General features: G+C 38.5%; 1 protein-coding gene across 3 annotated transcripts in view; it reads right to left on the reverse strand.

Moving 5' to 3' along the window:
- onecut3b (one cut homeobox 3b) overlaps nt 1-27857 on the reverse strand; it is a 99868-nt gene that overhangs the window by 17735 nt on the left and 54276 nt on the right. Inside the window, exons 3-4 of one of the 3 annotated variants that reach the window (XM_059638490.1) lie at nt 18401-18451; nt 6139-6237 (exon numbers count right to left, since the gene is read on the reverse strand). The exons of 1 other annotated variant lie outside the window; for it this stretch is intronic. In XM_059638490.1, the coding sequence (XP_059494473.1) occupies nt 6195-6237; nt 18401-18451 (94 nt within the window). In that variant the 3' untranslated portion in view covers nt 6139-6194. Of the gene's footprint in view, nt 1-6138; nt 6238-18400; nt 18452-27857 lie in introns of those variants that run through there. One more of the 3 variants, XM_048559987.2, reaches the window with a different exon arrangement.

Here is a 27857-nt window from a genome sequence, read left to right on the forward strand (position 1 = left end):
CTCACTGGTCTATAATTACCAGGGTTGTCTCTACTCCCCTTCTTGAACAGGGGAACCACATTTGCTATCCTCCAGTCGTCTGGCACTATTCCTGTAGACAATGACGAGTTAAAGATCAATGCCAAAGGCTCGGCAATCTCCTCCCTGGCTTCCGAGAGGATCCGAGGATAAATCCCATCCGGCCCAGGGGACTTATCTATCTTCACCTTCTGAAGGATTTCTAATACGTCTTCCGTGTGAACCTCAATCCCACCTAGTCTAGTAGCCTGTATCCTTGTATTCTCCTCGACAACATTGTCGTTTTCTAGAGTGAATACTATTGAAAAATATTCACTTAGCGCTTCCCCTATCTCCTCTAACTCCAGACACAACTTACCACTACTATCCTTGATTGGGCCTAGTCTTACTTTCGTCATTCTTTTATTCCTTAGAACATAGAACATAGAACAGTACAGCACAGAACAGGCCCTTCAGCCCACAATGTTGTGCCGACCATTGATCCTCATGTATACACCCTCAAATTTCTGTGACCATATGCATGTCCAGCAGTCTCTTAAATGACCCCAATGACCTTGCTTCCACAACTGCTGCTGGCAACGCATTCCATGCTCTCACAACTCTCTGCGTAAAGAACCTGCCTCTGACATCCCCTCTATACTTTCCACCAACCAGCTTAAAACTATGACCCCTCGTGCTAGCCATTTCTGCCCTGGGAAATAGTCTCTGGCTATCAACTCTATCTATGCCTCTCATTATCTTGTATACCTCAATTAGGTCCCCTCTCCTCCTCCTTTTCTCCAATGAAAAGAGACCGAGCTCAGTCAACCTCTCTTCATAAGATAAGCCCTCCAGTCCAGGCAGCATCCTGATAAACCTCCTCTGAACCCTCTCCAAAGCATCCACATCTTTCCTATAATAGGGCGCCCAGAACTGGACGCAGTATTCCAAGTGCGGTCTAACCAAAGTTTTATAGAGCTGCAACAAGATCTCACGACTCTTAAACTCAATCCCCCTGTTAATGAAAGCCAAAACACCATATGCTTTCTTAACAACCCTGTCCACTTGTGTGGCCATTTTAAGGGATCTATGTATCTGCACACCAAGATCCCTCTGTTCCTCCACGCTGCCAAGAATCCTATCCTTAATCCTGTACTCAGCTTTCAAATTCGACCTTCCAAAATGCATCACCTCGCATTTATCCAGGTATTCCTTAAATACCTATAGAAAGCCTTAGGGTTTACGCTGATCCTATCCACCAACAACTTCTCATGTCTCCTCCTGGCTCTTCTGAGCTCTCTCTTTAGGTAATAATAATATAAAACGTTAACTCTGTTTTCTTTCCACTGATGCTGCCAGAATTGCTGAGATTCTCCAGCAGTTTCTGATTTTGTCTGTTTCAGATCTCCAGCATGTGCAATTCTTTGTTTTAGATTAATTTGGTTCATCGTCCCATAGTTTTCAGGAAATGAGGTGGAGTTTGTGCCTTGGGAGCAGAGTTCGTGGTGAGGACTGAGGGCAATGCCTTTGGTCTTATGAATATTTACTTCAAGAAAATTTCTGGTCATCCAGCACTGGATGTTGGACAAGCAATCTGACAATTTAGGGTTGAGTTTCATTGTTGAATCCAGTTACAAATTTATAAGTGCATGGAAAACGGTGGAATAGGTTTTATCACTGATGCAACTGTAAATCTCTGCAGAGCTCCAGAAAATATAATTCATTCCTATATGTATGCACTCTACATTCCCCAAGTCCATTTTCATTCTGTTTGACTATTAATTGGGATTATTGAGAATACTCTGTTGCTTTGCATGCCCTTTATAGAAGGTACAGTTATCAGACTAAGCATTATTGTCAGCTGTAGGTGCCTGATGCCTACCAGTCTAGAAAACATTGCACAATTCTATAACACAATTGTAATTTCACTAATTGTCTGTTATATTTATCATAAATTATACTATTGGCTGGATTTAATGTGCCACTGTTGGGCATGTTGTCATTTCAGCAGTGGTGGCAGGGTAGCATGTAAAATGAGTCAGGTCGCTAACATACAATTTTCCCATCCACTCTCAAGCTCACCCATACAGTATACTAGGTGCTAACTTGGCTGCTGGCATGCCATACAGAAATACATGGTTACTGGTAACTATAGAATGTCAGCGAGTCTGTTGACTTGGGTAACACGTAGCCCAGGGGAAAGTATGGCTGACATGGACAGTTTGGCAAGTGTGGGAAGCCCAATTTTATTGGGCTAAATATGTAAAGCTGGAATGGAAGGAGATGTACATCATTCGGAGGCATGACCCTGTATGCATGGGGGGCACCAACTTCCTTCATTTGGTGAGGCTTGCCCTGCCAGAACCCAAGCCTTTACTTTCTCTCCAGTCTCTCAGGATCTCCCCTCACCACAAAGCAATGGGACTTCACCTTTGTTGGGCAGCCTTGTTTGTCTTTATACTTTGTGTCTTGGCAGCACTTGCTACTCAGCTCTCGTGCTGTTGGATGTAATGAAGCTGCCAGTCAATCAGATTTATTGTCACTTCTTCCCAGATGATAGAGTGAAAGTTTAATTATTAGCAAAATTAGACAGCTCACTATTTATTAGGGCTGTAGAATGGTTTTACACAGAATGAGTTGGTATCAGCTGACTTCCTTCTGAAGGGTGGATCAGCAATGTCCCTCCAAACCCTCCTTCATAGAATGCAACATGATAGTTGTGCTGGATGCAGACCCAACATTCTTTTCAGAAATAAAAGTCAGTCATTTAAAATGTATTACAACAATAATTTTATTTAAGTATGAGTTTCACTCTTGCTAACAGAGTATAAAATGTATTGTTGATTCATATAGTTTTTTTAATATTAACTTTCAGTGTTTTTATTCTTAATTCACAATAGGATAGCCCAGTGCTGTACAATGAAATTACATTAAAAATTTAGCATTAGTGCAAAACATTTTCTGCTTTATGTTCTGACTAAAGGGCGGCACAGTGTCTCAGTGGTTAGCACTGCTGCCTCACAGCGCCAGGGACTCTGGGTTCAATTCCAGCCTCAGGCAACTGTCTGTGTGGTGTTTGCCCATTCTCCCTGTGTCTGTTTGGGTTTCTTCCGGTTTCCTCCCACAGTCCAAAGACATGCAGCCTAGGTGGATTGGCCATGCTAAATTGCCCATAGTGTTCAGGGATGTGTAGATTAAGGGGATGGGTCTGGGTGGGTTGCTCTGAGGGTCAGTGTGGACTTGTTGGGCCGAAGGGTCTGTTTCCACACTGTAGAGATTCTATGAACTTCTAAATCTATATCAGATAAATCATGTTGAAACACCGAAATGAAGTAGCTGCAACTTCACTCTTCATACTCCAGGGATTCCACCAATTTCTGCCTACCTGATAGCAAACCCATGGGGAAAACTACAAAATGTCAAGAGCACTCCATCACAAGGTTGTCCTGAATTCTGTTAAAATGCTGCTTCCTTAAAACATGTTTACTGTAATGCTTTGGCAAGGAAATGGCCAGCAGTCTGTTGAGTATATCTTTTGAAACAGCCACTGCTTTCCTTACAATGATCCTGGAAGTGGTAGTCCCATGTTCCTATTCCCAATGCATCTATCTCATTTATTTGTAAAATAATCTTATGATTTTCTGTTACACTATCCCAGTTTAGTATGCTCCAGATTTCTAAAGGTAAAAAAAGTTAGCCTGAATCTCCTGTTTTATATTGACATTTTAATTTGTTCTTAAATGTGATACCCAACAAAATATCTTTCCTGTATTTACATTTTCTTTAACTTTAAAAATCTTAAAGCCTTCAATCCTGCCTCCACTTATCTTCTTCCATTCCCAAATATCCTCAAATAAGGCCATGACAGAACAACATAATTCATCGATTTATCAAAATCTTCTAATTCTTCAGCACAAACATGTACTTAACTCAATGTTGTTTGGTTTTTGTTTGCAATTCTATGTTTCTGTGGTATTTTGGGCAGAATAAGGAGGTGGGGTGTAAGGGGAATGTAGTTAACAAGTTGAGAAGATTTATTGCACTCTTTGAGATTTCTGTCACTTGAGGCAAAGTCTGTGAAAATTGGATCCAATGCTCAAATTGGGAAGCACCTTAGTAAGTACAGATGGTTCCTGATTCACGGCGGTCCGACCCACGAATGCTCCTACTTATGAATGACAACCCATGCAGGGGCTGTATTAATATTAATTTTAAAGATGTGATGTAAATGTTTCATTGTACTTATGAACGGCTATTTTATGTTAATCCATATTGTGTTCTGACTTGTGTACAAATCGACTTGCGAACATACTCAAGAGTGTAACCCATTTGCAACCCAGAAACTGCCTGTGTACACATGCCAAGCAAGGTTGAGAATAAGAGAAAATCTATTCTATGTAATGCTCTCAAATGCCAGGAGATATTTTGTGAGCAAAGTAGAGGTAAGTCTGTGAATAATACAGCTTTAAGACATATAGTTGCATTCAAAATACTTATTTCATAAATAGCAAACAAACCCATGCAAATCCATGTTTTTTAACAATATGTTTGTTGCCCTACTGCCAAAGGTCATCCTACAAGATATTCCATTGTAGCATTATTTGTATGCTTCATTACACAGAGAGGGAAATGGAATTCTTACCAGCAACGTTTATAAGAAAATGAGACACTTGGCACTTTGTCCCATTTCAGGGTAGCCCAAACTGTTTGAGGAATGGTCGCTGTAGTTATGGAGCCAAATGCACCAGCCTGTTTGCATGTGGTAAATTTGCATCAATAACCAAATTAAATGAAAGGAGCAGTTATCTTTTTAAATAGTAGATTGAAGGATAAGTGTTAGCCAGCATACAAAAGAAAGTTCACTGCTCTTTAAAAAGCGCTTTAAGATTTTTCACTTCTACCTGAACTAGGAGATAATAATATGCTCTTTGTGCTGAATTGAAATGTTTGTCTACTTTAGCTCTTCAGTCTCTGGAGCATCGCTTCAACTGACAGCCATTTGCCTCTGGGTCAATTGAGCCAAGTTTCTAAATGTGTACACTAGAAATTAAGATGAAATTTCCATACATCTGTATATAACACTTCATTCTCCAGTAAGTTGTGATCATTCTACTAGCACATTCACTTGACAATGTTTCATTCTGGTGATATGTTGTGGATCTCCTATAGCAATGGAATGACCTCAAGCCATTGAAGAATGAAATCCAAATGATCATTGTAAACCATTCTATTTCCTTGTTGTGGCTCAGGATGTGACCTTAAGTCTTTTAAATTTACTGTCTTTTCACCATTGGCAGTTAACTTTTATGATGATGAAAGTACACCATGGGGTACAGATACTAAAATACTCAACATATTTTTCTGAAGTTCTCCTGTAGTTATTTAACACAAGAGTTAACCTAACGGTTAAGGATTTATATGTATGCATTCCAGAATGTGATTTCAAGGGTGGGAATTAACTCTTTTTGCCAGTCAACCATTCAGTTCCCTTTAGTTTGCTTAAGAGCCATATTTCCAAAGGAAAGTAGGTAGGCATTAAAGCACACTTTGAATTTTCCTTTATTAGCAATTAAACTGATATCAAATTGCTATAATTGGAGCTCTACCCCATGCGCCTTGTGTTACTAGGTCAAAAATCACACAACACCAAGTTAGAGTCCAACAGGTTTATTTGAAGACACAAGCTTTCAGAGTCTCACTTCTTCTTCAGGTGTAAACCCGTTGGACTGTAACCTGCTGTCGTGTAATTTTTGACCTTGTCCACCCCAGTCCAGTATCGGCACCTCCACATCTTGTGTTACTATGAGGTAGCTGCTACTTTGCAATGACACAAAAGTGACAGTATAACTGTGTTTTAACTCTCAATTTGTTATCAGCTTCCTCAGTCAGGGTGTCTTAGCCTTGTTCACCTTTGACCAAACACCAAAAATAGGTCAAGCAGAATATCAAGCTCCTTGCGCAAAGACATAAATCGGGTTACGGACTTCATGACTTTAAGCTGATTCTTTTCATGTCCTCATAAGACCAATGTTTCCACTTGCACTCTTAAGATATAAATGTACTTGTCAAGAGACAAGAATACTATGCACATGTTACCACTCTTAAACAGAGTGCTGCAGTTGTTATAAGAGAGGATTCGAAGCAGCTAGGATAGATGGGCTGCTGCTAACCACAGATCGATGTCACTCTTATCAATCTTAGTCTGGTCGTGGGCTCCAACTGTAGTTACATTTGAAGTAGCTGAAACAAAATGAAAAAAATCTTGATTCCATAAATTCCAGCATGACATAAACCCCACAACAAAATATAAATTGTTTCTCTGGGCCTTGATCACAAAACTAAGCTGAAGGCAAATTTTCCTAAATGGATTAACATGATTTATCGTTCTAATCTGTGTCCATGTAAATGTCACATTTTTCTGTTTTCTCTGTGAATTCATCACAAGTATGAGCTTCAGCAAGCAACAAAGAATTAACAGAGCAGAAATTCTTGATTCCATATGCATTTGAATCCTATTAAGTGCAGTCTATAAAGAAATATAACCTGATCAGATTGATTTTATACGGTGAGGTTTTTGGTGTGGAACTCTGTTGTTTGAGAATCACATTCGGAGCACAGATTCTCAATGCATCAACCCCAGATAAACATCCGAACCCACACTTCCTGTGAGTGAAACACTGCATTGGAAGGTTTATCTCACTCAATTATTGTTTTTTTTGTTTTAAAAGAGAGAATTTTATAAAATTGATGTCTTTAAGATAATTCCAAACAAAACTATGTGGAAACAGCAGAAAACAATGAACAATAATACGTTACTCCTCAGGTTCAAAAAATGCAACTATAGAAATGTTAGATGTACTGGTTATGATTTTCCAAAATTTTGTAGATTCTAGAATGGTCCCAATAGATTGAAAGTTTTTGAATATAACAGTGCCATTCAAGAATGGGGTGAATTCAAAAACAGAAAACTGCAGGGTAGTTTGCCGAACAGCAGTTGGTTGGCAAATGCTGGAATCTGTCATTAAGGAAGTCTCACCAATGCACTTAGAAAATCATAACATGATCACACTGAATTGACATAGTTTAATGGAATAGAAATCATGTTTGAAAAAAGTATTTGATGAAAGTGCCAGATAGCATTATAAAATAATGACTCATAATATTAAAAGTAATATATCACCATGGATGGAGATTTTGTGGACAGACAAATTTCCACATCTCCCTTAATTCGTTCACAGTACTATTGTTGAACATAGAAATGTGGTCCTCAGACCAGCTTATTATAACACAATGTGAATTATTAAACACCACTAATGTCACATTGATTACAGAGTCAGAATGTATATTTAAATACAGTAATATAGGGACGGTTGTGAAGGGAATAAATCTGGACAGGAGAAGAAATATGTCATGAATGTCTGAGAATTAGCATTGAACATTCTATTGTTTAAAATCTGCATCAACAATGCAGTAGTTCAGTTTGAATTCAGTCAGCATTGGAATTGAACCCGCACTATTGCCATCACTTTGCATTGCAAAACAACTGTGTTGAGTTCACCATGAAGGCTCTGCATTCTCAAACTTATCCCTCATTTGAGACATGGTGTCTTTCAGGCTAAGCTGACCACCTGTCATCTTGCTTTAATGAGAGAGCAGTCTATGGTTCTCTGGGACTATGGGGACTGTTGTGTCAAATCCATAGGCAACAATTTCCCTCTGTGTATGAAATGTTAAATGTTACATATATAAATCTGGCACATTGCTGCAAACTAGTGGAACAAGGGAGCATAATCTGAAACTATTGAAGGGTCAATTTAGAACAGATGTCTTTACTGTTTGCTTGGTGATCTTGGCAACCAAAAAGACAACAATCTTAAATTCATTTAAAATCCTATTAGATGAAAGATTATGAACCCATTTTTTCCTGGACAGATTAACTAAGAAGAGCTCAGTTGCATTCTTCAGTTATATTTATCTTATGATCTTCAACAATTGCAATGCAATTTTCAATTCTGTCTGTCTACAGTCTTCTGTCGTTGTTCGTCCCTTGTAATTACATTTTAAGGATGTGAACAACTTAACTTGTCAATTTGAGAGACTGTTAAGTTGTTAGTCTGGATATTGATGTCCCTTCTATTCATGGGTAAACAATAGCTTCCTGAACGATCTTGGAAAAGTGCACTCCTGCTGGTTGTCTCACAACATTGCAGTTTGTGATCTGTGTGCAGAACACTGGGCCTTTCCTCCAAAACAGTTCACCAGTCAATGAGGAAGGAGCAATATGCAATCAGCTCTGAGATGGAATTAGAAACAAGGAGTTACGCATCTGAAATAAATTTCAGGGAAAGAAAAACTAACTGATTATTCACCAATGATAATGGGAACTGCAGATGCTGGAAAGTGTGAAGCCGGATGAACACAGCAGGCCAAGCAGCATCTCAGGAGCACAAAAGCTGACGTTTTGGGCCAAGCCCCTTCATCAGAGAGTGATTATTCACCAAGTTGCACAAATGGAGATTAGAAAAAAGCTGGTCTGATTGGCCAACGGCTGCCATGAAACAGGCATGTAGTTTGTTAAAATTAACTAATTCCTCACCTTTCCAATTCAAATATGAATGCTGCATAGTATGGGATGAGATGACTTAAAAAAAACAAATAATCAGAGAGAGGTTGACTAGCTATAACTTATGGAATACAAGGTTGCTCAATACTTATAATTAGTATTTAGTTCCAACTTCACAACGTTGAATGAGTCACTGGTGAATTGTGCACCAAAATGCCTTTCAAGTGAAACTCACAGTGGAGTTGCACAACTGCTTGACATTGCATTTAACCTCACATCTGCTCCTTCCCTGAAAAATTTGTACCTATTCATGCATAAATAATGGTGAGTGCTATTAGCCTCACCATTATTTTGACAGCAGAATATGGCCCAATGTTTGGCAGTCCGTAGTTCATGAAAGCTTAAGATCACCAGACTGTCAATATTAACCTGCAGCCACCAAGATATTCATTTCCACTTCAAGGGAATCACGGAGTAAGTGAATCAGTTTGGTGTCACACTTCTGAAAATCTGAAATGAAGCACAAGCATATCAGTCATGTTTAGGTGTTGTGAGGCAGGGTCACCGGACCCAAAACGTTAACTCTGTTTTTCCCTTCTCAGATGCTGCCAGACCGGCTGAGCTTTTCCAGCAACTTTGTTTTTAGTCATGCTTAGAGATTTTTTTTCTATTTTAAAACAAGACAGAAAGGATTTGTGAATGAGTTTGTTCAAGACTTGTGCTTCAAAAGAAAGTCAGTTCATACTGGTTTGAAAAATAGCTGCAGCTGGAGAGATTGAAGGTGAGTATTAGACTCAGTCTATGTCAATGGGTTATGGACTATTTCAAAATGATAGATGCAGATAAGTTGTCTCATTGTCTGTTCATCAAGCCTTTTCAGTTTATTATAACAGGTAATATTTTCTTTAAACTCATACCCCAAGAGGTGAAGAGCAGAAGCTGGTTTTTTTGGCACACCTAGTATTTTGGACATAAAGATAAAGTCACCATAGTCCTACCAGACCATAGGACTGCTCTCTTATTAGAAAGAAGGATGGCTACTGGTGGTTTAACTGAAGTGTCTTCGCACATCAGGCAAGGAGAGAAGTTGAGAAGGAGAATCCTTCGCGGTAACCTCTGATGGTGGGGGAATTGAACCAGTGTTATTGGAATCACTGTGCAACACAAACCAGCTGCCCAGCCATGTGAAGTAAACAGCTCTCCTCTTTTGGATGAGGCACTGAAGCAAAGCCTGGATTGAGTATTCAGGTGACCAGGAAAAAAAAATACATAGGAGCAGAAGAAGGCCTTTCAGCTCATCAGGTCAGCCACACCATTCAATAAGATCATGGTTAATCTGATAATCCTCAACTCTACTTGCCTGCCTTTTCCACATAACCATTGATTCCTTTACCGAATGAAAATCTGCCTATCTCAGCCTTGGATATGGTTAATGACACAGCCTCAACAGACCTGTATGGTTACAAAGACATTTCTCCTCGTCTGGCTCTTAAATGTGCGCCCCCTTATTCTGACATTATGCCCTCTTGTCCGAAACTCTCCCAAAGAGGGAAAATTCCATAGCACATAGAATCATATAGAACTGAAGAGGCCTTTTGGCACATCCAGTCTGCGCTGACCTATCTACATTAACCTTTCCAGCCCTTGGCCCATAGCTTTGAATGTTATGACATTTCTAGTCCTCATCTGCATATTTTAAAAAAAGTTTTTCCATTTTTTTTTGCCTGTACTGTCCTCCCAGGCAGTGCATTCCAGATTCCCACTACCCTCTGGGTGTAAAACCTTTCCTCAAATCCCCTCTATGCCTCCTGCATTTCACTTGAAAATCATGCTCTGTATTGACCCTTCAACTAAGAGGAACAGCTGCTTCCTATCTATCCTCTATATGGCCCTTATAATCTTACACCTCAATCAGGTGCAGACAAAAATTTGGAGATCTCGTCATGGCACAACATTCATCTTCTAACGACCACTAGTAAAACACATTTATTAGTCCTTTAACTTATTGCTGATCCTGGTACTGTACTGTGAGTAAATTGTTCTGTTAGCCAGGAAAACAACAGTGATTGCATTGCAAAAGTATTTTTTGTTTGCTGTAAAACACTTGCCAACGCTCTGAAGATATGAAAGATGCTACAAAAACACAAGCCCATTCTTACTCTTTATTTTCCAAGATTCTCATCAATCATTTTTCAAATTTATGGGAGCCAACATTATAACAGAAGTGAACTGCCCCTCACGTTGCTGTTGTTGGGCAGTAACAAATATAATGTCATTATCCTTCTTAAATCAATTTGTGTGGCTCTTAATACACCTGTTGGTAGCCATAGGATTTTGTTTCCCTAACACCTTGTGCTGGACAGAAACTAGTTAGAATATTAGAAACTACAGAGTTGAGTCATGCTGGCTGATGTTACCAAACGTCGTCTGAATTACAGAAACCATCTCCATACCTGCAGCCTACTCCATACTCAATCCAAGTAATTGCCCTGGCACGGTATGAATGTTGGATAGCAGAGAAATAGATCTGGGCACTAGGCTGTTACTACATTCTGACTTAAGAGGGTGAAAGTGCGTAGTCCTTATGTTGTCATTCACAACACCAAATTCAAGATCTGGCAGCACTAAAGACTATTGTGCATGAACTCCAGAACTGCCTTCAGTGCAAAGAACTGATTGTGTAGCCATTTCCACTGATAGCAGCATCAGATAAATCTAGCAGCCCCACTATTTGTTATACTTCCAATGCCGACTTTCAACGAACGTAAAAATATATATCATTTGTACCATGCACAAAGCGAAAATCATCTCCATGCGCTTGTAACTATAAATGAGGTTTGCTTTTTTAAAACAAACTTTTTCACCCTCTCTTACCACTGGGGTATGCCAATAGCAGATTCCAAGTCATTACATCTGTGGCACATTTAAGCAATGAATACCAAAAATCATTCTCTATATCATTTTGATCAAAATCTCTGGATCATAATTGAAGAAGCTACCTCATCTTCCATACAATATAGTATGAATACTAGATGTCTTTAAGGCTAAATGCTATCAAGGCATTTTCTTTTGGAAAATTGTCAAAAATAGTCACATTCTGAAGTCAATTAGAGACCAAAAAGTAGATTTTCATCTCCTGATGGAAATGGGAATGGTTTTGAGAAAGTTAAGAAAAGTAGGATTATTTTACTTCAAATGTGAATTTGTAGTACCGTCCTTCTTCACACTATTTCTGAATGTTTTTTTCATGGGTCAAAAAGGCCTTGAGTGTGAACCATATTCTCACCTCCTCTGAGGTCAAGGTCTCCTGTGTGTAAAAATTGAAAATGTGAATTTTCTCCCCTATGCTATTTTTGCAATTTTAGAATTCCTAATATAAAATCAGGTTTGACAGCTTGTTGCCAGTTGAGGAATCTGAAACATTCTTGCAGATAAGTGTTAAATGTTTTCATATGTTTCAAAGTTTTTATTAGATGTTGAATTGTAATGTAGATGTGTTTTAATTCAATGATCGATCGTAGGCCCTGTCCTTCAAAAATAGGTTGATTACCGCATTGACCACCATTGTAGAAGTGCTGGCATGTAGTTTAGTCTGATTCCCAATAGAGAATGACATAATATATTCCCTTTGCTGGTAAATTCGTCTGTCATGTTTTGGGCTGAGATTTAAATGTCCACCTGTCTTCACTGATGAAATAAATAGCCCTGCTCTTGAAGGTTGAAAAAAAAAGCACCCTTAATACTTCACTTATTGACAGACAATCTACACTTTCTGCATCTTAGCATAAAATGCAGTTTGATATTTCAGTTTTAGTCGACTACATTGTCGATATTTCCCACTTTATTTTGGTAATGGGGTCTATTATGAATACGTGGTTACATTTCAAAAGAATTAGATCCCTTTTTCTTAGCTAGGATGCTGGGCTCACATTTTGAATGAATGATTTTATTGTCATCTGAATTTTATAGTGCCAGAAACAGTAAAACACACTGAAAAGTTTTTTTCTATTCTCACCAAGATCCAGTGCCAGTTTTAAGAATAAGAAAAAAATAAGAAAGATATAGCTTAAAAAGAGTCCATCAGTCCTGAGCCAGTTTGTTCTCAACAATGCCTTTGCCACAAATGCTCTGTCACCCCCACGCTGCCATCTACACTAGAACAAACAAACATTGAAGATAACAAAGTGTGGAGCTGGATGAACACAGCAGGCCAAGCAGCATCTCAGGAGCACAAAAGCTGACGTTTCAGGCCCAGACCCTTCATCAGAGAGGGGGATGGGGAGAGGGTTCTGAAATAAATAGGGAAAGAGGGGGAAGCGGACCGAAGATGGACAGAGGAGAAGATAGGTTGAGAGGAGAGTATAGGTGTGGAGGTGGGGAGGGGATTGTCAGTCCAGGGAGGATGGACAGGTCAAGGAGACAGGATGAGGTTGGTAGGTGGGAAATGGAGGTGCGGCTTGAGGTGGGAGGAGGGGATAGGTGAGAGGAAGACCAGGTTAGGGAGGCGGGGATGAGTGACCACTCTTCAGGCACCCTCTTTCACTGGGCTGATTCTCTGCCACCGCTGCCTTGCTGCCACTTGTGCTAGACAACCAATGTCAGAGTCCTGTCTCTCGCCGGTGGGTCCACCTCATTGATGTCACTGTGATGCCCTTCTGCCAGCTCTTTCCCACCACCAGTGCTGGATCCAACCAATGACAAAGTCAATGATCCTCAGCACTATCTTTCGCCATTGGGCCTACCTCACCGAAGTTGCCTCAGCCAACGATTTCAATGCCAGTTCCTGTGCTTACCCCAGAAAAGTATGTAGGGGCTAACTCAAGTCGGTAACTCAACTTGAGTTTGTACAGGGTCCACTCGAGTCTGTGTTGGGCCCACTCAATTCTGTACTTGCCCCACTCAAATCTGTGCTGTAGTTCCTCACCACCAGCAATGCCGTCCAAGTTCAGGACAAAAGGCAAGTAAAAAGAGGAAGAAAAGAAAATTGGTTGGTCCAGATGAGCCCTGGCTCAGGTGCCTTACTCCCCTGACATCTTAATGATGATGATAGACAATTTTAAGAGATCATTAAAGGATTATCTGTATTTATGACATATCTATTAGAACTTTTTAACATGTCCATTTCAAAGTGTCATGAGGTCTACCTATAGTGGATATTAAGGAAGAGCTCTGCAGGATAAAAGGAGTGCCTTAGGGAAATGAGATGAATGAAGGGCATGGGGATATGATTGTCACATAGCGTTCATTGAGATCTGAGGGGACATGATATTGTGAACCATAAGAATGAAATTGGAGAACTGAGAACCCAAATCCTGTCTACTCACATCACCAGGAGACCAAAATACGATGTGTCTGGGCAAAGGTGCTGGAGTCAGTTTTTAAAACTTGAAAAATGGGACAACACAAAATCCAGCCCTAACTGAAGTTTCAGCTTGGCATCTGCTCTTCAATCTCTGGTGCCTCGGCTTGAGAGGTGCTGGTGAAGGGGGCAGAGGAGGTGGAGAGGGTAAGGCCATGACATCAAATTCAGAAATACCAACACGAAATACCAACAGGTCTTTCCATCTTTTAAGATTTGTCAAGTCTACACTGTTGGTTGAATTGTGACACCAGATGTATAATAGGCGTGTGCTCAATGGCATAAAAATAAGCCACTGTAATATATAAATATATTTCCTTAGCTAAATTGAAGAGATAAAATTGTGTTTTCATTCCACTTATCTTCTTATCATCCTGAAACTGATACTTTACACAATAGATTTGTCCTCAGATGCTAGCAAGGTGCACACCTGAGCATTAAAGTCTGACAAATTTTCTACCTTGCAACACGTGAGGACAAATAATGCCCTCATCTATTGACCACGTGCAAATAGTTTGTAAGGCTTGGCAATCTGTAACCACTAGGTCTGGAATTCCATTTGATTTGCCAAAGATAACTGTATTTATGATATTGAACTGTACAACCAGTGACAGAATTTTACACTGCTGCTTTCTAGAGAACCTCCCATGATGTTCATAAAGTTGAAGTTCACAATAACACTCAGTATGAAGAATTACAGCTGTCTATTTTTAATGTTGTCAGCAGTGTTGCATTCCCACTGTGGACAAGTTTCAAGAGTTCCAAGAATTGAAAGAAAATGATAGATCTGCTTCAGGTAAAAATAATTCTATTCAATAAATAGAGCATTAAAATGACTGCTTCTAACAATTGCTTTCTTGCTCATTCCTTTCTAACAGTTGCAGATTGAATACATATTTGAGGAGTAAAATAGAACCCCCGTACTAAATGAAACTTCTATCTATATATATAAAAGTGCTGCTGAGATTAGAAGACACCTCTAATATCTATTGTGTGATATCTGATCAGAAGCTTAGTGACTGAAACGACGGGTCTGTAGCATCCACTCATTTCTCTTCATTGGTTAAAGTTTTTTGTATTTGCATTATTGAGTTAAGAAAACCGTTTTTCATTCATAATATCATCTACGGTCTCAGAAAGATCACACCTTTAAAGTTATCACCAGCATGTCAAATTGAGGTTGTATTTCATTCATGTATTTCATGCTGTGGGAGACAGTAGGATGTAGTTCTGTTTGGAGATTAAATATACATCCTTTTGCCCCTTGCCTATCAAACACAATAGACAAATGGCTCCCGGCTCTTCCATAATTAACACAACTATTAGTGTTTCTGCTGTGGCCAGTGTGCAAACAGCAGTGCTGAGTTATGTATGAACTGCACAGTACTGCAGTACTGTGCAGTACAAATGACCTGCCAATGGTTATCTGTTGTGCATTGTACAGGACTATTGCTTACATATACATTATGCTGGGTATTATGCTAAATAAAAAACGCAATGTAGGATTATTTTGCTCTTTTCAATACATTTGAAACCCAATAATCTTGTTAGTTTTCCTCAATTTATTTAGATAATGTTTCAATCCCACAAAAGTTTCCGGTAAGCCATAATTAAACAGGGTTATTTCTTAACTGAGCTCTATTTTAAAAATTATATTTCCAACTCCAATTTTTTATTTCATATGACAGAACTACAGACCTGACCATATAAAGTATTATCCTCTCCACCTCTTCAATATGTTGTGGAGCTTGTTATAATTAGAAAAATCAATAATAAAGACTTTGTTTGACAAAAAGTACTTGCACGTCAGCATTTGAAGAGACAGCCTTTATACTACTGTTAGCAGAGGCAAATGTTTTGCTTCCCACAGAGAAAAATGCTCCTCTGGGATATGTGCAATGTCTTCTACGTTCCAGATTTCCTTGTACTTCAATGATCAGACCTGCCTGCTATTAAATAATTCATACTTGCAACCAAAAGCATCTAATCTAATAACTACTCAGGAGGATTCTTTTGCAATTAAGCAATTCTCAGGAGGACAGTGTTTGTTTTTCATTTCCCATAGTTATATAAGAAAAGGAGAATAGCTTACTCTTCCTTCTTTATTTTATTAGATTTCTTGCACTGGTCTCTTAACAATGATGCAACAGCGGACTGAAACATTGAATTTGTCACAACTGCCTGTCTCTTTTTCTGCTACCACTATATGGAAGGTAGAGTTACGAAAAGAAAGGCAAGTTTCTCCTTACACCTACCTACAAGCACCCACACTTACCTCACACCCCCCGGTCCAACAAAAAGAGATAATAGATTAGAGAATACTAGAGAAGTTTTTAATATGTCAAGCTAACAACTGAACACATTTATTATAGAGTCAGAGTCATACGACATCTCAATCTGACCTAGTCCCATTTGGTGCATAACCTTCTAAACTCTTCCTATTCATATACCTTTTAAATATTGTAATTGTACCAGCTTTGTACCAATATCATTCATATTGTCGGCATTCTACTCTGCTAACTGTATGCAGGGTTCTCCAACTCTGAAAGACCCTTGAATGGGCACCTGTTTGCTCCTTGTTGTATATATCCTCTGTCCACCTGCTGGTGGAGCAAGCTATAAGGAGCAGGATAGGGTGCCAACAATCATCAGTAACTAAATAGGAAAGCTTGGATGTGTGTCATGACATTCTGATGTGCATTGATTTTCCTGGTACACTGTGGTGGTTTCAATGATTATACAAAAGACAGCTTCAGTGTCAGACAATGCATTCAGTGTCTATGTTAAAGCACCACTTCTGGATTGAGAATTTTGTTTTCACATGTGCCATGATGATTTCTATTTCACAGAAAATGCGCTGCCTAAATGTGTTTAGCATTATGTATGGATAACCAAAGGATAAACATCTATGGTAGTTTGCAATAAAGAACACCTGATAATTTCCATTTTATATCTTACTGGTTTATTGGTGCAAAATCATTTTTTCCTACTTTAAATTCTTCATATAGGTGCCTTTTATTCGACAGTGAGGGGACTGGTTAGCTCCATGGGCTAGATGGAGGTCAGAGCAGTATCAATGATCCAAATTCATTCCTGCTTCTGTTGAGGTTGACTTGGGAGCTATGTCAAATAAAGGCAAAATTATGTGGATGCTGGAAATCTGAAACAAATATAGAGAATGCTGGAGAAACTCATCAGGTCTGGCAACATCTGCGGACAGATGAACAGAGTTAACGTTTCAAGTTCGGTATGATTCTCCTTCAGAACTGAGGCCAGAACTCAAAATTTTAGCTCTGTTCCACTCTCCAGGGTTTCTCCAGCAATGCCTGTGTTTGTTTGGGAGCCACCTCCTTAACTTGTCCCTTAGGGTGGAAGACGAAGGCTATTCACTTTAACAAAAACTGTCAAGGGAAATAGCTCAGGATGAGGCATCGAAGCATGTGCAGATCACTCATGAAATGAAATCCACAGTTCAGATATATTAATAATATAGATATATTAATAATATAATAAAATTAATTTTTATTAGCAACAGAAAATGACACAATCACATTTATCTAAGTATGGCCTTTCCAGTTTTTGTCATTGAGCGGTAATCTGGACCTTTGAGACAGTTTGTGACAGGTTTACTTGACAGTAGAAAGGGCTTTGCCATAAAAAGTTAAAGATGAATCATGTGGTAATTACTCCATCGGAGAGAATGAAAGGAGAGAAAGACTATATGAGCAGACTGACCTTAGACGTTTACACTTATTTATTGAATATATTAGATCTTAGCTTGAATCCCATCTAGGTCTAGAACAGACAGGAAGAATTCAGGAAAGCATGGTGTACTTTTAGTAAGGCTGATGAACAAATATGTTATCTAGAGAGATAATTGGAAATTACAGTACAGGTAGTTCTCCTTTAACACAATAGTTGTGTTCTTGTGCAACGTCGCACGAGTGAAAATGAACACAGAAAAATTGTGTATAGGGAAGTCACTATGGAAAGTCACTATGCTGTCCAGTTTGTGTTGTCTGAATAGCATCCACTATTCACCAATTGTGTTACCACCAATTCGCGTTAACGAAACCCGTGTTATAGCAGAAATACCTGCAAATGGTAAACATGTAAATCAAAAAAACCGAATGTGTGGTATTCATTAACCATGCTTGCAGATAACGTGTTAGTATTGTTACAAAATGGAAAAGGACCAACTTTGCAAAGTCTGACACTATTGTAAATTGTCATAGATCCTATCAAGCTTTTCTTTAAAGAATATTTCAAAACTTGACTGAAATCCTATGGAATGTATTATAAAAACCTATAAGAATCCTTAGAACTCCATAAATTTGGTCGTTTGGGGAAAATACAAAAAGCATGAATCATTTCTCATTATATCATTATAATCTCAGTCTGGTCTGGGCAATAATATAATTGACTGGACCGACAGGACTGGTTATTTAAGGGAACCAGACCAACGTGAACATCTGCCGTACCTTTCATCTCTACCGTGGAGGATTTTAAATCCTGTCGGCCCACTCTTCCGGCTGGAGGATCAGCATACAGTGTGAGTAGTCGTGTACAGGAGGAAGGATGAGAAGAGGGAAAAAAATTAGTGACAGAAAAGTTTAGCTTGTACATAAAATAAAGGTTGTATTCGCACACAAAGAACACACCACAGGAAACAATTTCTACTTCCCTTATGAATGCCAAACCATTCAATTTATATAATGAAAATGTTATCAGCACACTGCTGATTAGCAGCATTTCAGATCATTTTGAATGTGATCTGTAAGTCACTCTTCACCTCAATATAGTGGCCTTAATTGAAAGAGCAAGTGAAGGTTCCAATGCCATACAAAGACTCAATATACTAATTTCAATGGAAGTTGTAAAGGGACATTCGAGAAAGTTTAACAGTTCAAATTCTTAACAATTAATCTTTTAAAATAGTTTCAAACTTAGAGTAATGAAAGATCATTTGAAAATAATGCAAGACTTTGGAATGGTAGTTTACCTTTAAACCTAAGTAACTAATATTGCCCATGCTTTTGATTTAAGAATCATTATGTTTTTCCTTATCTAGGGGATGCATTTCAACTCTTTTTACAATAGTAGGTAAATATTTGCTATCTTTAATTATTCTTCTCATCATGCTTTCCATTTCCTAAGTCCAATCCATTTATGCAACAAAGCCAAAGGATTCTCCAATTACGGAAATGAACAACAAATTCTTCATATTTCTATTAGGAACAGGTGACATCAAAATCCCTTGGGGTTAAAGGGCTTCTATTATTGTCTTTGATGCATGTGTGAAAGATGATATTGCATATGTTGAAAAAGAAACCACAGTCTTGTTGGATTTCAAGTATTTAAAGGTACAGTCCAAGCTAAAATGATAATGTAGGTGAGCTGAAAGATCACATTGTTATGGACAGCACTGGTCTTCGAAGAAAAATGCCTTTGGCTTGTACAGAAATTGAGAAGCAGTGAAAGAACCAGTGTATTTGAAAATTCCCACTAAGCATAGTTCCTTTGCTAAGGCAGCTAGACATTTTTGCAGGGAAAGAAGAGAAATCTGAGGAATGAGTATACTGTTCTTCATAGACACTTAAGCACTGACTTGGACCAAGTCCTGGTGGGGTGGGGCATACAAGAGAGGTGTGTTGGTGGAAGATACTGATGGTGGAAACCTTCATTCTTTTTGTGCAGTGAAACTATTAATGTTTTATAACAATTTAAGTTTATCACATTGTTGTACACAATGTAGAGAAAAGTGGTTACACTTCATTAGGGGAAAAGTATAACAGATAAAGGAATCTGCAAAGGTGAGGAAGCTATTCACTTGACATGCTAACCTGGCTTGGTCCTATAATATACTCTTCCTAACCTACCTAATCTTACAAAGGAGCTGAGCAAAACCCGAGAAAACACGCAAGGGATTACTATCCCTACCAAGGCAGTTCAGCAAAAATCTGCAGAGTGTTATTACAAGCACAAATAAATCATGACTTGTTTTTAACCAGATTGATTCTCTATAAACCCAAACAACATTTAAGTAATAGTGTTGTATATAGAATATTTATTCCAGCAGCCTTCAATCACTTTCACAATTACCTATCTATCCAACTTCTTTCCAAATTAGTTAATGACATGGCATTTTATTCTTCTGATGACAAAGTATTTTTCAGATCTGATGTTTTGTGGAAAGCTTCTGCCATTCTATACATCTCACAATTACAGCAAATGGTATTTTTAATGGTTACTTAGATATACCATTACATTTTAATTTCTACTAAAAAATTTCTAAACTAATTTTCACTCAAAATTTTAACTCTCTAATTGAATTCATGCAAACCAACAAACTTGCAAGCACATTATTGTCTACATCTTCCAATGTTTTAAATATGAAATTAATATCCTCAATCCAACTATCCAGTTCATTACGAACAAGTCCAAATCTGTCAATCTGTTCTTGTGCTGTATCTGAGTGCTCATATCATCCTTGATGTTTTGGTCCTTTCTATAAGACATCAATATTGTTTGAAAGGTAAGTTGCTGTCCATATTTCAAATAAGACCACTTATTTGTCTTGCAGAAGTTTAATTGGTAAGAAAAAGCAATATGATTTCTTTTCATGCTATTGTTCTATATTACTAATGTTATCAAGATGCTTCATTGTAATATTTTTTGAGAATTTGTATTTAAAAGATTGAACAGTGGCTCAGTTGGAAAAAAAATCAATTGAAGAGTTTTTTTTTAAAAAAGAGGTAACCAAAATAAAATGGAATGTTTATTTTTAAGGCTATGTCTTGCAAGAGAAATTACTTAACTGATTGCTTGGACTTGCTTACTGGAAATCATTTGCCTGGTTTTATGGATGCCAAGAGTTAGGTTTTATTTGGACATTGTTTGGAGTTCAGTAGGTATACAGCCTATTGAGAGAGAGGGAGAGAGAGAGAGCGAGATCGAGGCTAGACAGCTCATCACCTGCTTTTCTGAAAAAACCTTTTTGCAGGATCCAATATGATAACTGAAATACTGAACCAGTCATTCTCTTGAAAAGTTACTGAATTGTTGCTAATAGCTGCATGAATGATATTTGCAAAGGCCCCATGATATATCGCTGTGTTTAGACTTTTTGACATGAACAAAATTCTGACTGAAAGCCATTTTGAACACTTAATATGTTCTTAATTTCTCCTCCAAGACTAACAATTATAGGCCAAAGTGTTCTTTTCCACAACTAATCTCTGCCGAGAAAGTGAGATAACAAAGTGTGGAGCTGGATGAACACAGCAGGCCAAGCAGCATTTTAGGAGCAGGAAAGCTTTCCTCATCCAGCTCAACACTTTGTTATCTTGGATTCTCCAGCATCTGCAGTTCCTATTATCTTTGCCGAGAAAGTTCCTTGTTTTGTTTTCTTTAAGCAGTTTGCATATGTCGGCTTATTTAGAAGTGCAAATATTTATAACTGTGAATTTCAAACTGGATGTTAATCAGCTTTACATCCATGCCAAATAAGTCCTGTTTTCATAATAATCAATAATTTTCTTGTTTGTTTGTGAATCTGGTTGATGGTGTTTTAAAATTCTAAATTTAACTTAGGTTAAGTATGCAATTATCCATATTAGTAATTGAGTTAAGTATTTGCATTTACATGTGAGCAGTAAATTCATTGGACTCAATTTAGAGAGAGACAGCTGGCTTCTCTAATCTCAGTCATAACATTAGATTGACAAGTCATTGACAAAATCCTTAGGGAATAAATTATCCAAAACACTTGATTATAGCATATTACCCACATCCTATATAAGTTACAGAATAGCATTTTGTAGGCAAGTAACCTGAGTGAAGTAGATTGGATTGCAAAGAAAGCAGATTATGTTGTCATGAATAATTTTTCCAGCAAACTAGTTTAGAAAAAGTAGATTTAAAAGTTTGTAGGTAACCTTTCAGGAACAAAGTAGAGATATATTAGTAATGAAAAAGCTGTAGAATAAGGGGAAAGCCTTTAGGACTTAGATGAGGAGCAACTTCTTCACTCAAAGGGTAGTGAGTCTTTGGAATTCTCTACAAACAGGACACTCAAAGTGCTATTGCAAAGTATGTTCAAGACAGATATTGATAGATTTCTAGATACCAATGAAATAATGGGATGTCGAGATAATGCAGGAAAATGGAATTGAAGTGGGTGATCAGCCGTGATCTAGTTGAAAGGCACAGCAGACTTGAAGAGCTGAATGGTTTATTCCTACTCCTACATTGCAATGCTATGTGGCAGGACAAATTACAGTGCACCGTAGTACTCCTGTCAACAAGCTCACCTATAATCAAATGTCAGACTGGAATGAAAAAAAAAACTTTCTCCCACAGGATGTGTTTCACTCTGTAGTGCTGAATTGACTCAAGTATGGAATGGTATCCATAGAGATTATTTCTCCATTTGGACCCGACAAAATGGTCAAAGACTAATCAAGAACTTTGGAGAGGGGGGAAAGTTCAGAGAGTGAAATTATATTAATTGAATTCTAAAAACAAAACAAATCTACATGGAATTTGTACAATGCATCATGTTAACAATAAAACCCACAAAGAAAGAAAATGTGATATTTTAAATCCCTAAATTTAATGAATAAGTTACTGTTTCCATATTGGCTGTGTGATCTTTCAGTTCAGCTGCAATCTTAAATTACATTCATAGCCTTGATAAAATGTCTGCAATTTGACAGATGTCACCACAGTCAAAATAAATGACACCAGCACGCAGGTTACTCTACTTATCATGTAATAGTTCAATTTATGTCTACTTGAAAATGTACATTATAAATGTAGGTTAATGAATGTGGGAACATTTTCTATGATTGTATTTGTTAGCTGGGCGTGAGAAACTATTTCTGTACAAGTTTTACAAACCATTACAGGTAAATATTGCAGTTTCACAATACAGCTTTTTCCATTGCAACATCTCAACCTAACAATGTGCTGTCCATTAATAGCCAGGGTGGTCAGTTGAAATGTCAGCGTTCAAAGAACAGATGAGGAATTCTGACGTTTTGAGCTTGGAATCAGATTTAACTTTGAATCCAAGATTTAGACTTTCCAAATTCAAAATATAACAATACAGAGTTCCAGTGGAACCATCACTAACCACCATGAGAGAAACAAATAACATGCATGGACAGCTGCTCAAAGATCTTGTGGAATTGATGCATTGGATGGGGAAGTATTGTCAATAACACCGGGGAGACCAGTGCATCCAGCCACCAGCAAAAACACCGGGCCGGGAAGGGCAAAATATTGGCTTGCCAGTTATTCACATACCACCGCAGAGATGAATACATCTGATGGATAATGATGCTCAATAATAATATCAGGGAGACTGAAACTTTGGATGGTCAGTCACTAGCAGTACAATCAGGGGGTCTACCACACTGTCAAACTGGATACACCCCATTTCAAAAATCACAACCAAAATGGCATTACCGGCTGGATATCCATCATCCACACTAACAAGGAGATACATAGGATGGGCAGCCATCCCAAACAGCAGCAGCAAAGAATCTGATGTATCGAATGGAATATAACAGAAAACAAAAACTTGGGAAATCTCAAGTAGCTTAGGAGCTTCTTGACACCACCATAATGATTGGTGATCAGGTCAACTGGGAATGCAATACATGAGAGATACTGGGAACTGCAGATGCTGGAGAATCCAAGATAATAAAGTGTGAAGCTGGATGAACACAGCAGGCCAATACATGAGGATCATTCTGCATTTTGCCCTTGAGATGCGGGAGGTAGACAATATTCAAAAATAATCACAAAAACAAAATAGGAAAAATAAAACAAATTTGAATGAGATTTGTGCAGTATCCTTAAATAGTGACAAGATTCTCTGTTAAACATATAACCTTTAATTCTCTTCTAACAAACATATACAATAATAAGATTACTGGGGAATTCAGGAGAATAGAACAGATTCTCAATGGCTCCTGTTACTAGTAAAATGAAGTGTTTTCCTAGCTAATACTACCACAAAATCATAAAGGAATAGAGCTGTGCAACCTGTTTTGGTTTGTTGTTAACAGCATTCTCCATAAATTTGCCAAGTGAACTTTCAAAATGGTGGATCGCTGTAATGTGTACATATCCTGCACATTCTCCAAAAACAACTGGTTTAACTGCAAAAGGCTTAAACAGAGGCAAAATTTTGAGGTTTACCTATAATCTTAAATTGGATCCCAAAATCTATTGTATACTCATGCTCACTTCTTAAATCTCTAAACAGAAAATTTTATTGCCAATTTCCTTTAAATGTACTAAATTTAAGCTGTGAACTGTGATTTCTAATAACATTATTTAGAACCTTATTTTATAGAGTTACTGAGCCCAAGTCAAGAGGGAGCTAAATTCAGCCAGCTTTACTGAAAAAGACAAAATCAGGAACCTGCTTGGGGTAATAACTGAATCCTGGAGTTTACTATTTTGAGCAGTGGTTAGAGCAACAGCTAAAATTGTCTTTTGAAAGCAACTGCTTAATAACGCAAGACTACCGAACAAATGAAGCACTACAAATTAAGAAAATTAAGCATTGGATGATCTGCTGGAAGGTACCTATGAGGCAAGAGAATCCAAAACCCACCAACTTCCTCATCCTCCATCCTCAAGTAACTGCAGTCAGAAAAATTCTGATGTTCAGCTTTTGCTGCCCAAGAACAACAGGAGCCTGACATCCAAAGAAAGGATGTCAAACCTCTTGAAATCTGTGTAAATCAGCAATTTCACACAAACAATACCTGCATGAGATACAAAAACTCTCCCATTAATAATCAATCAATGCCAGGTAATGGTATAAAAATGGATTCCCAGCTATAATAAAAGCAGTCCCAGAAATATTCTGTTTAGTTGTATTTGGTAAGTCTAGCAAAAACTCTTAGACATCTATGAAAACACAAATGCTTGCATTTATACAGTGCCTTTTATGATCTCAAGATATTTCAAAGTGATCTATAGCCAATGGAGTAATTTTTAAAATGTTACTGCAAAACTGTAGGAAACATACAATCCCTACAGTGTGGAAGCAGGCCATTGAGCCCATCAAGTCCACACTGACAATCTGAAGAACATCCCACCCCATTCCTCTAAACCTGCATTCCCCCATGGCTAAGCCACCTAGTCTACACATCTTTGGACTGTGGGAGAAAACCAGAACACCTGGAGAAAGCCCAGGGAGAATGTGCAAACTCCACAAAGACATCTGAGGGTACAATTCAACCCTGAGTAGACTTGATCGGGTGGATGCGGAAAAGAATGGTTCCTCTTGTGGGCGAGTCTAGAACGAGGGACCATAATTTATAAATAGAGGGTCACCTATTTAAAACAGAGATAAGGAAACAATTTGTAAGACTTTGAAATTCCTTCCTCAAAAGGCTGTGGACACAAAATCTTTAAATAACTTTAAGGCAGAAGCAGATAGATTCTTAATTACTAACAGGATGAAACATTATTGAAGATATACAGGAATGTAGAGTTGAGGTTAAAATCCGATCAGCCACGAACTGCCTGAATGGCGAAGGACTAGATGGTCCAGTATTGTTCCTTGTTTGTATGTTTGTGTGTTGAATTAGTCCCTAGTGCACAGGTTTATTGCTAAATGCTACTCTAGTAGCCAATTTTAAAAATGTTTTTACAACCTTTGGCTCTGCTGTGGCCTTGCCTTTGAGCAACATTGAAAAGGCTTTTATGCTGGAAAGTTGAAAGACTTATTGAGAATTATTCACATTACCAGACAGCAATGGTTGTTCTGTGAAAATGTTTCCCAAATCACAGATATCAGAAACAATTTCATAATAATTCCAATGGCCTATTTGGTAGATGCCTTGATTATGTCATGAGTATCATTGTCCATTCTTCACCCCACTGTAATTGAAACAAGGGTGGCAAGACCATTACCACAACAGGAAGCCATCATTCTTTATCAAATGAGAATTTCAAAATTGTTATTTTAAAACTAGTAACAAATGACAGCTTCAATGAAAGTGGCTATTCATTTAGTATAATTCCACACTGAAGGTCACACACCAACTGGAAATAATAAGAACCAAATTCTTCTCTAGTCCTTGTAGAATCTGAAATTTTGCACAGAGATCTGATTGGTAACATATGGCAGAATTCTCCAAGGAGCTCAATGATGGAGATATTGGCAAGAAAGCTGGGAAAATTGTGTGAGATGGCCAACTAAGAGCTTCTCCATGTTGACAGCAACAAGTTATATTTTCTAACCAAGCATTGAATGGCGAGTTGAGGTTCTTACCAATGAGAGTGAAAGGCCTATTTTCATGCTTTAACACCTTATTAATATCTAACCTTGCCTCACTTATATGCCACTTCCCTTTCTATCATATGCTGGATAGAAACTAGACAGCAATAATTCCAGACATGAAAGTCAAAGGGATTACCTGGCTAACTTAGCTCACCGCTTGCTCCTCTAGACCTCCACCTTGGACCACTTGGTACAAATATCTCAGAGTACTCACCATGGGCAGCAAGTATGGACTCCCATTACCTGTGGATGTTGGCATCTAACATATGCCAGCCTCAATGCATCATCATGGTATCATCTCCGACCCCTTTCTTATGCAAGTCAAAGTTATGCTTTGGAGTGTCTTGGTATCTGTCATTGAATTACTGCTGCTTGGGCACTTTGCACCCAGGGATGGACATCCATCTCATGGATGGGATTAGGATACATCTCAGGACTGCTTTCTCTCTAAGTGCTTACTAACTTTGTGTCTACTTTGATGATCACAGTATCTCTTCCTTGTCTTGACCTTTTGTCCTTTGGCCCTTCAGCCAAACCTTAACAACTCACAATATTCCTCTCCTGCTTTGCTGTTTGGCACGGACACAAAACCAGGCAGCTTCATGGTTGTCAGCAGTGATCAGTCAATATGTTGAGGTGCCAGTGTTGGACTGGGGTGGACAAAGTCAGAAGACAAATAAAACCTGGTTATAGTGCACCAAGTTGATTTGAAGTCACTAGCTTTCGGAGCATGGATCCTTTGTCAGGTTACATCACCTGACAAAAGAGCAGTGCTTCGAAAGCTTGTGTTTTCAAATAAACCTGTTGGACTATTATCTAGTGATAATGGGAACTGCAGATGCTGGAGAATTCCAAGATAATAAAATGTGAGGCTGGATGAACACAGCAGGCCAAGCAGCATCTCAGGAGCACAAAAGCTGACGTTTCGGGCCTAGACCCTTCATCAGAGAGGGTCTAGGCCTGAAACATCAGCTTTTGTGCTCCTGAGATGCTGCTTGGCCTGCTGTGTTCATCCAGCCTCACATTTTATTATCTTGGACTATTATCTAGTGTTGTGTAACTTCTGACTGTGGCCAGTCAAGGGGGAGGATATCTGGCTATACAGCTTTGTGCTATGTCAGTCCCACATGTTTCAACATTTAATGTAACCGCATGTAACCAAATGGCCATGTCTCAAAGTCAAAGGAGAAGTAGAGGGGAGCTGTCATCAGTCAGGGGGTCCCAGCACAGTCACTCAATAGCATCGTCTGATTTTAGACCAAGAGTTTGAACACCATCAATTGGCCTCTTGGACTGGTCAGCATCAGGAGTGCAAATCATTACAATCCAGAGAGTAGACCATGGTCAGTTCTGCAGGTTCAGTGCGAGCAGTCAGGAGATTTGTGGTAAGTCTGTGGGAGAGCTACGTACAGATTGATAAGGGGCCCGGTTTATCATCAGTCAGGGCTGTTCATCAAAGTCGATCGGGGAATGGAGACAAACAGTCCTGGAGGTCAGCTAAATAAATATTAAGAGTTATTATCAGGGAGCAGATGCAATGGTAAGCAACTGGTAGAACTCACTGTGGAGACTGAAAACAATAAATTAGTATTAGACGAGACAATAATTGTGAAAGGGCGAAATTTTAC

This window comes from Stegostoma tigrinum, chromosome 30 (genome assembly GCF_030684315.1).
Source record: "Stegostoma tigrinum isolate sSteTig4 chromosome 30, sSteTig4.hap1, whole genome shotgun sequence".
In the NCBI taxonomy this organism is placed as follows: domain Eukaryota; kingdom Metazoa; phylum Chordata; class Chondrichthyes; order Orectolobiformes; family Stegostomatidae; genus Stegostoma; species Stegostoma tigrinum.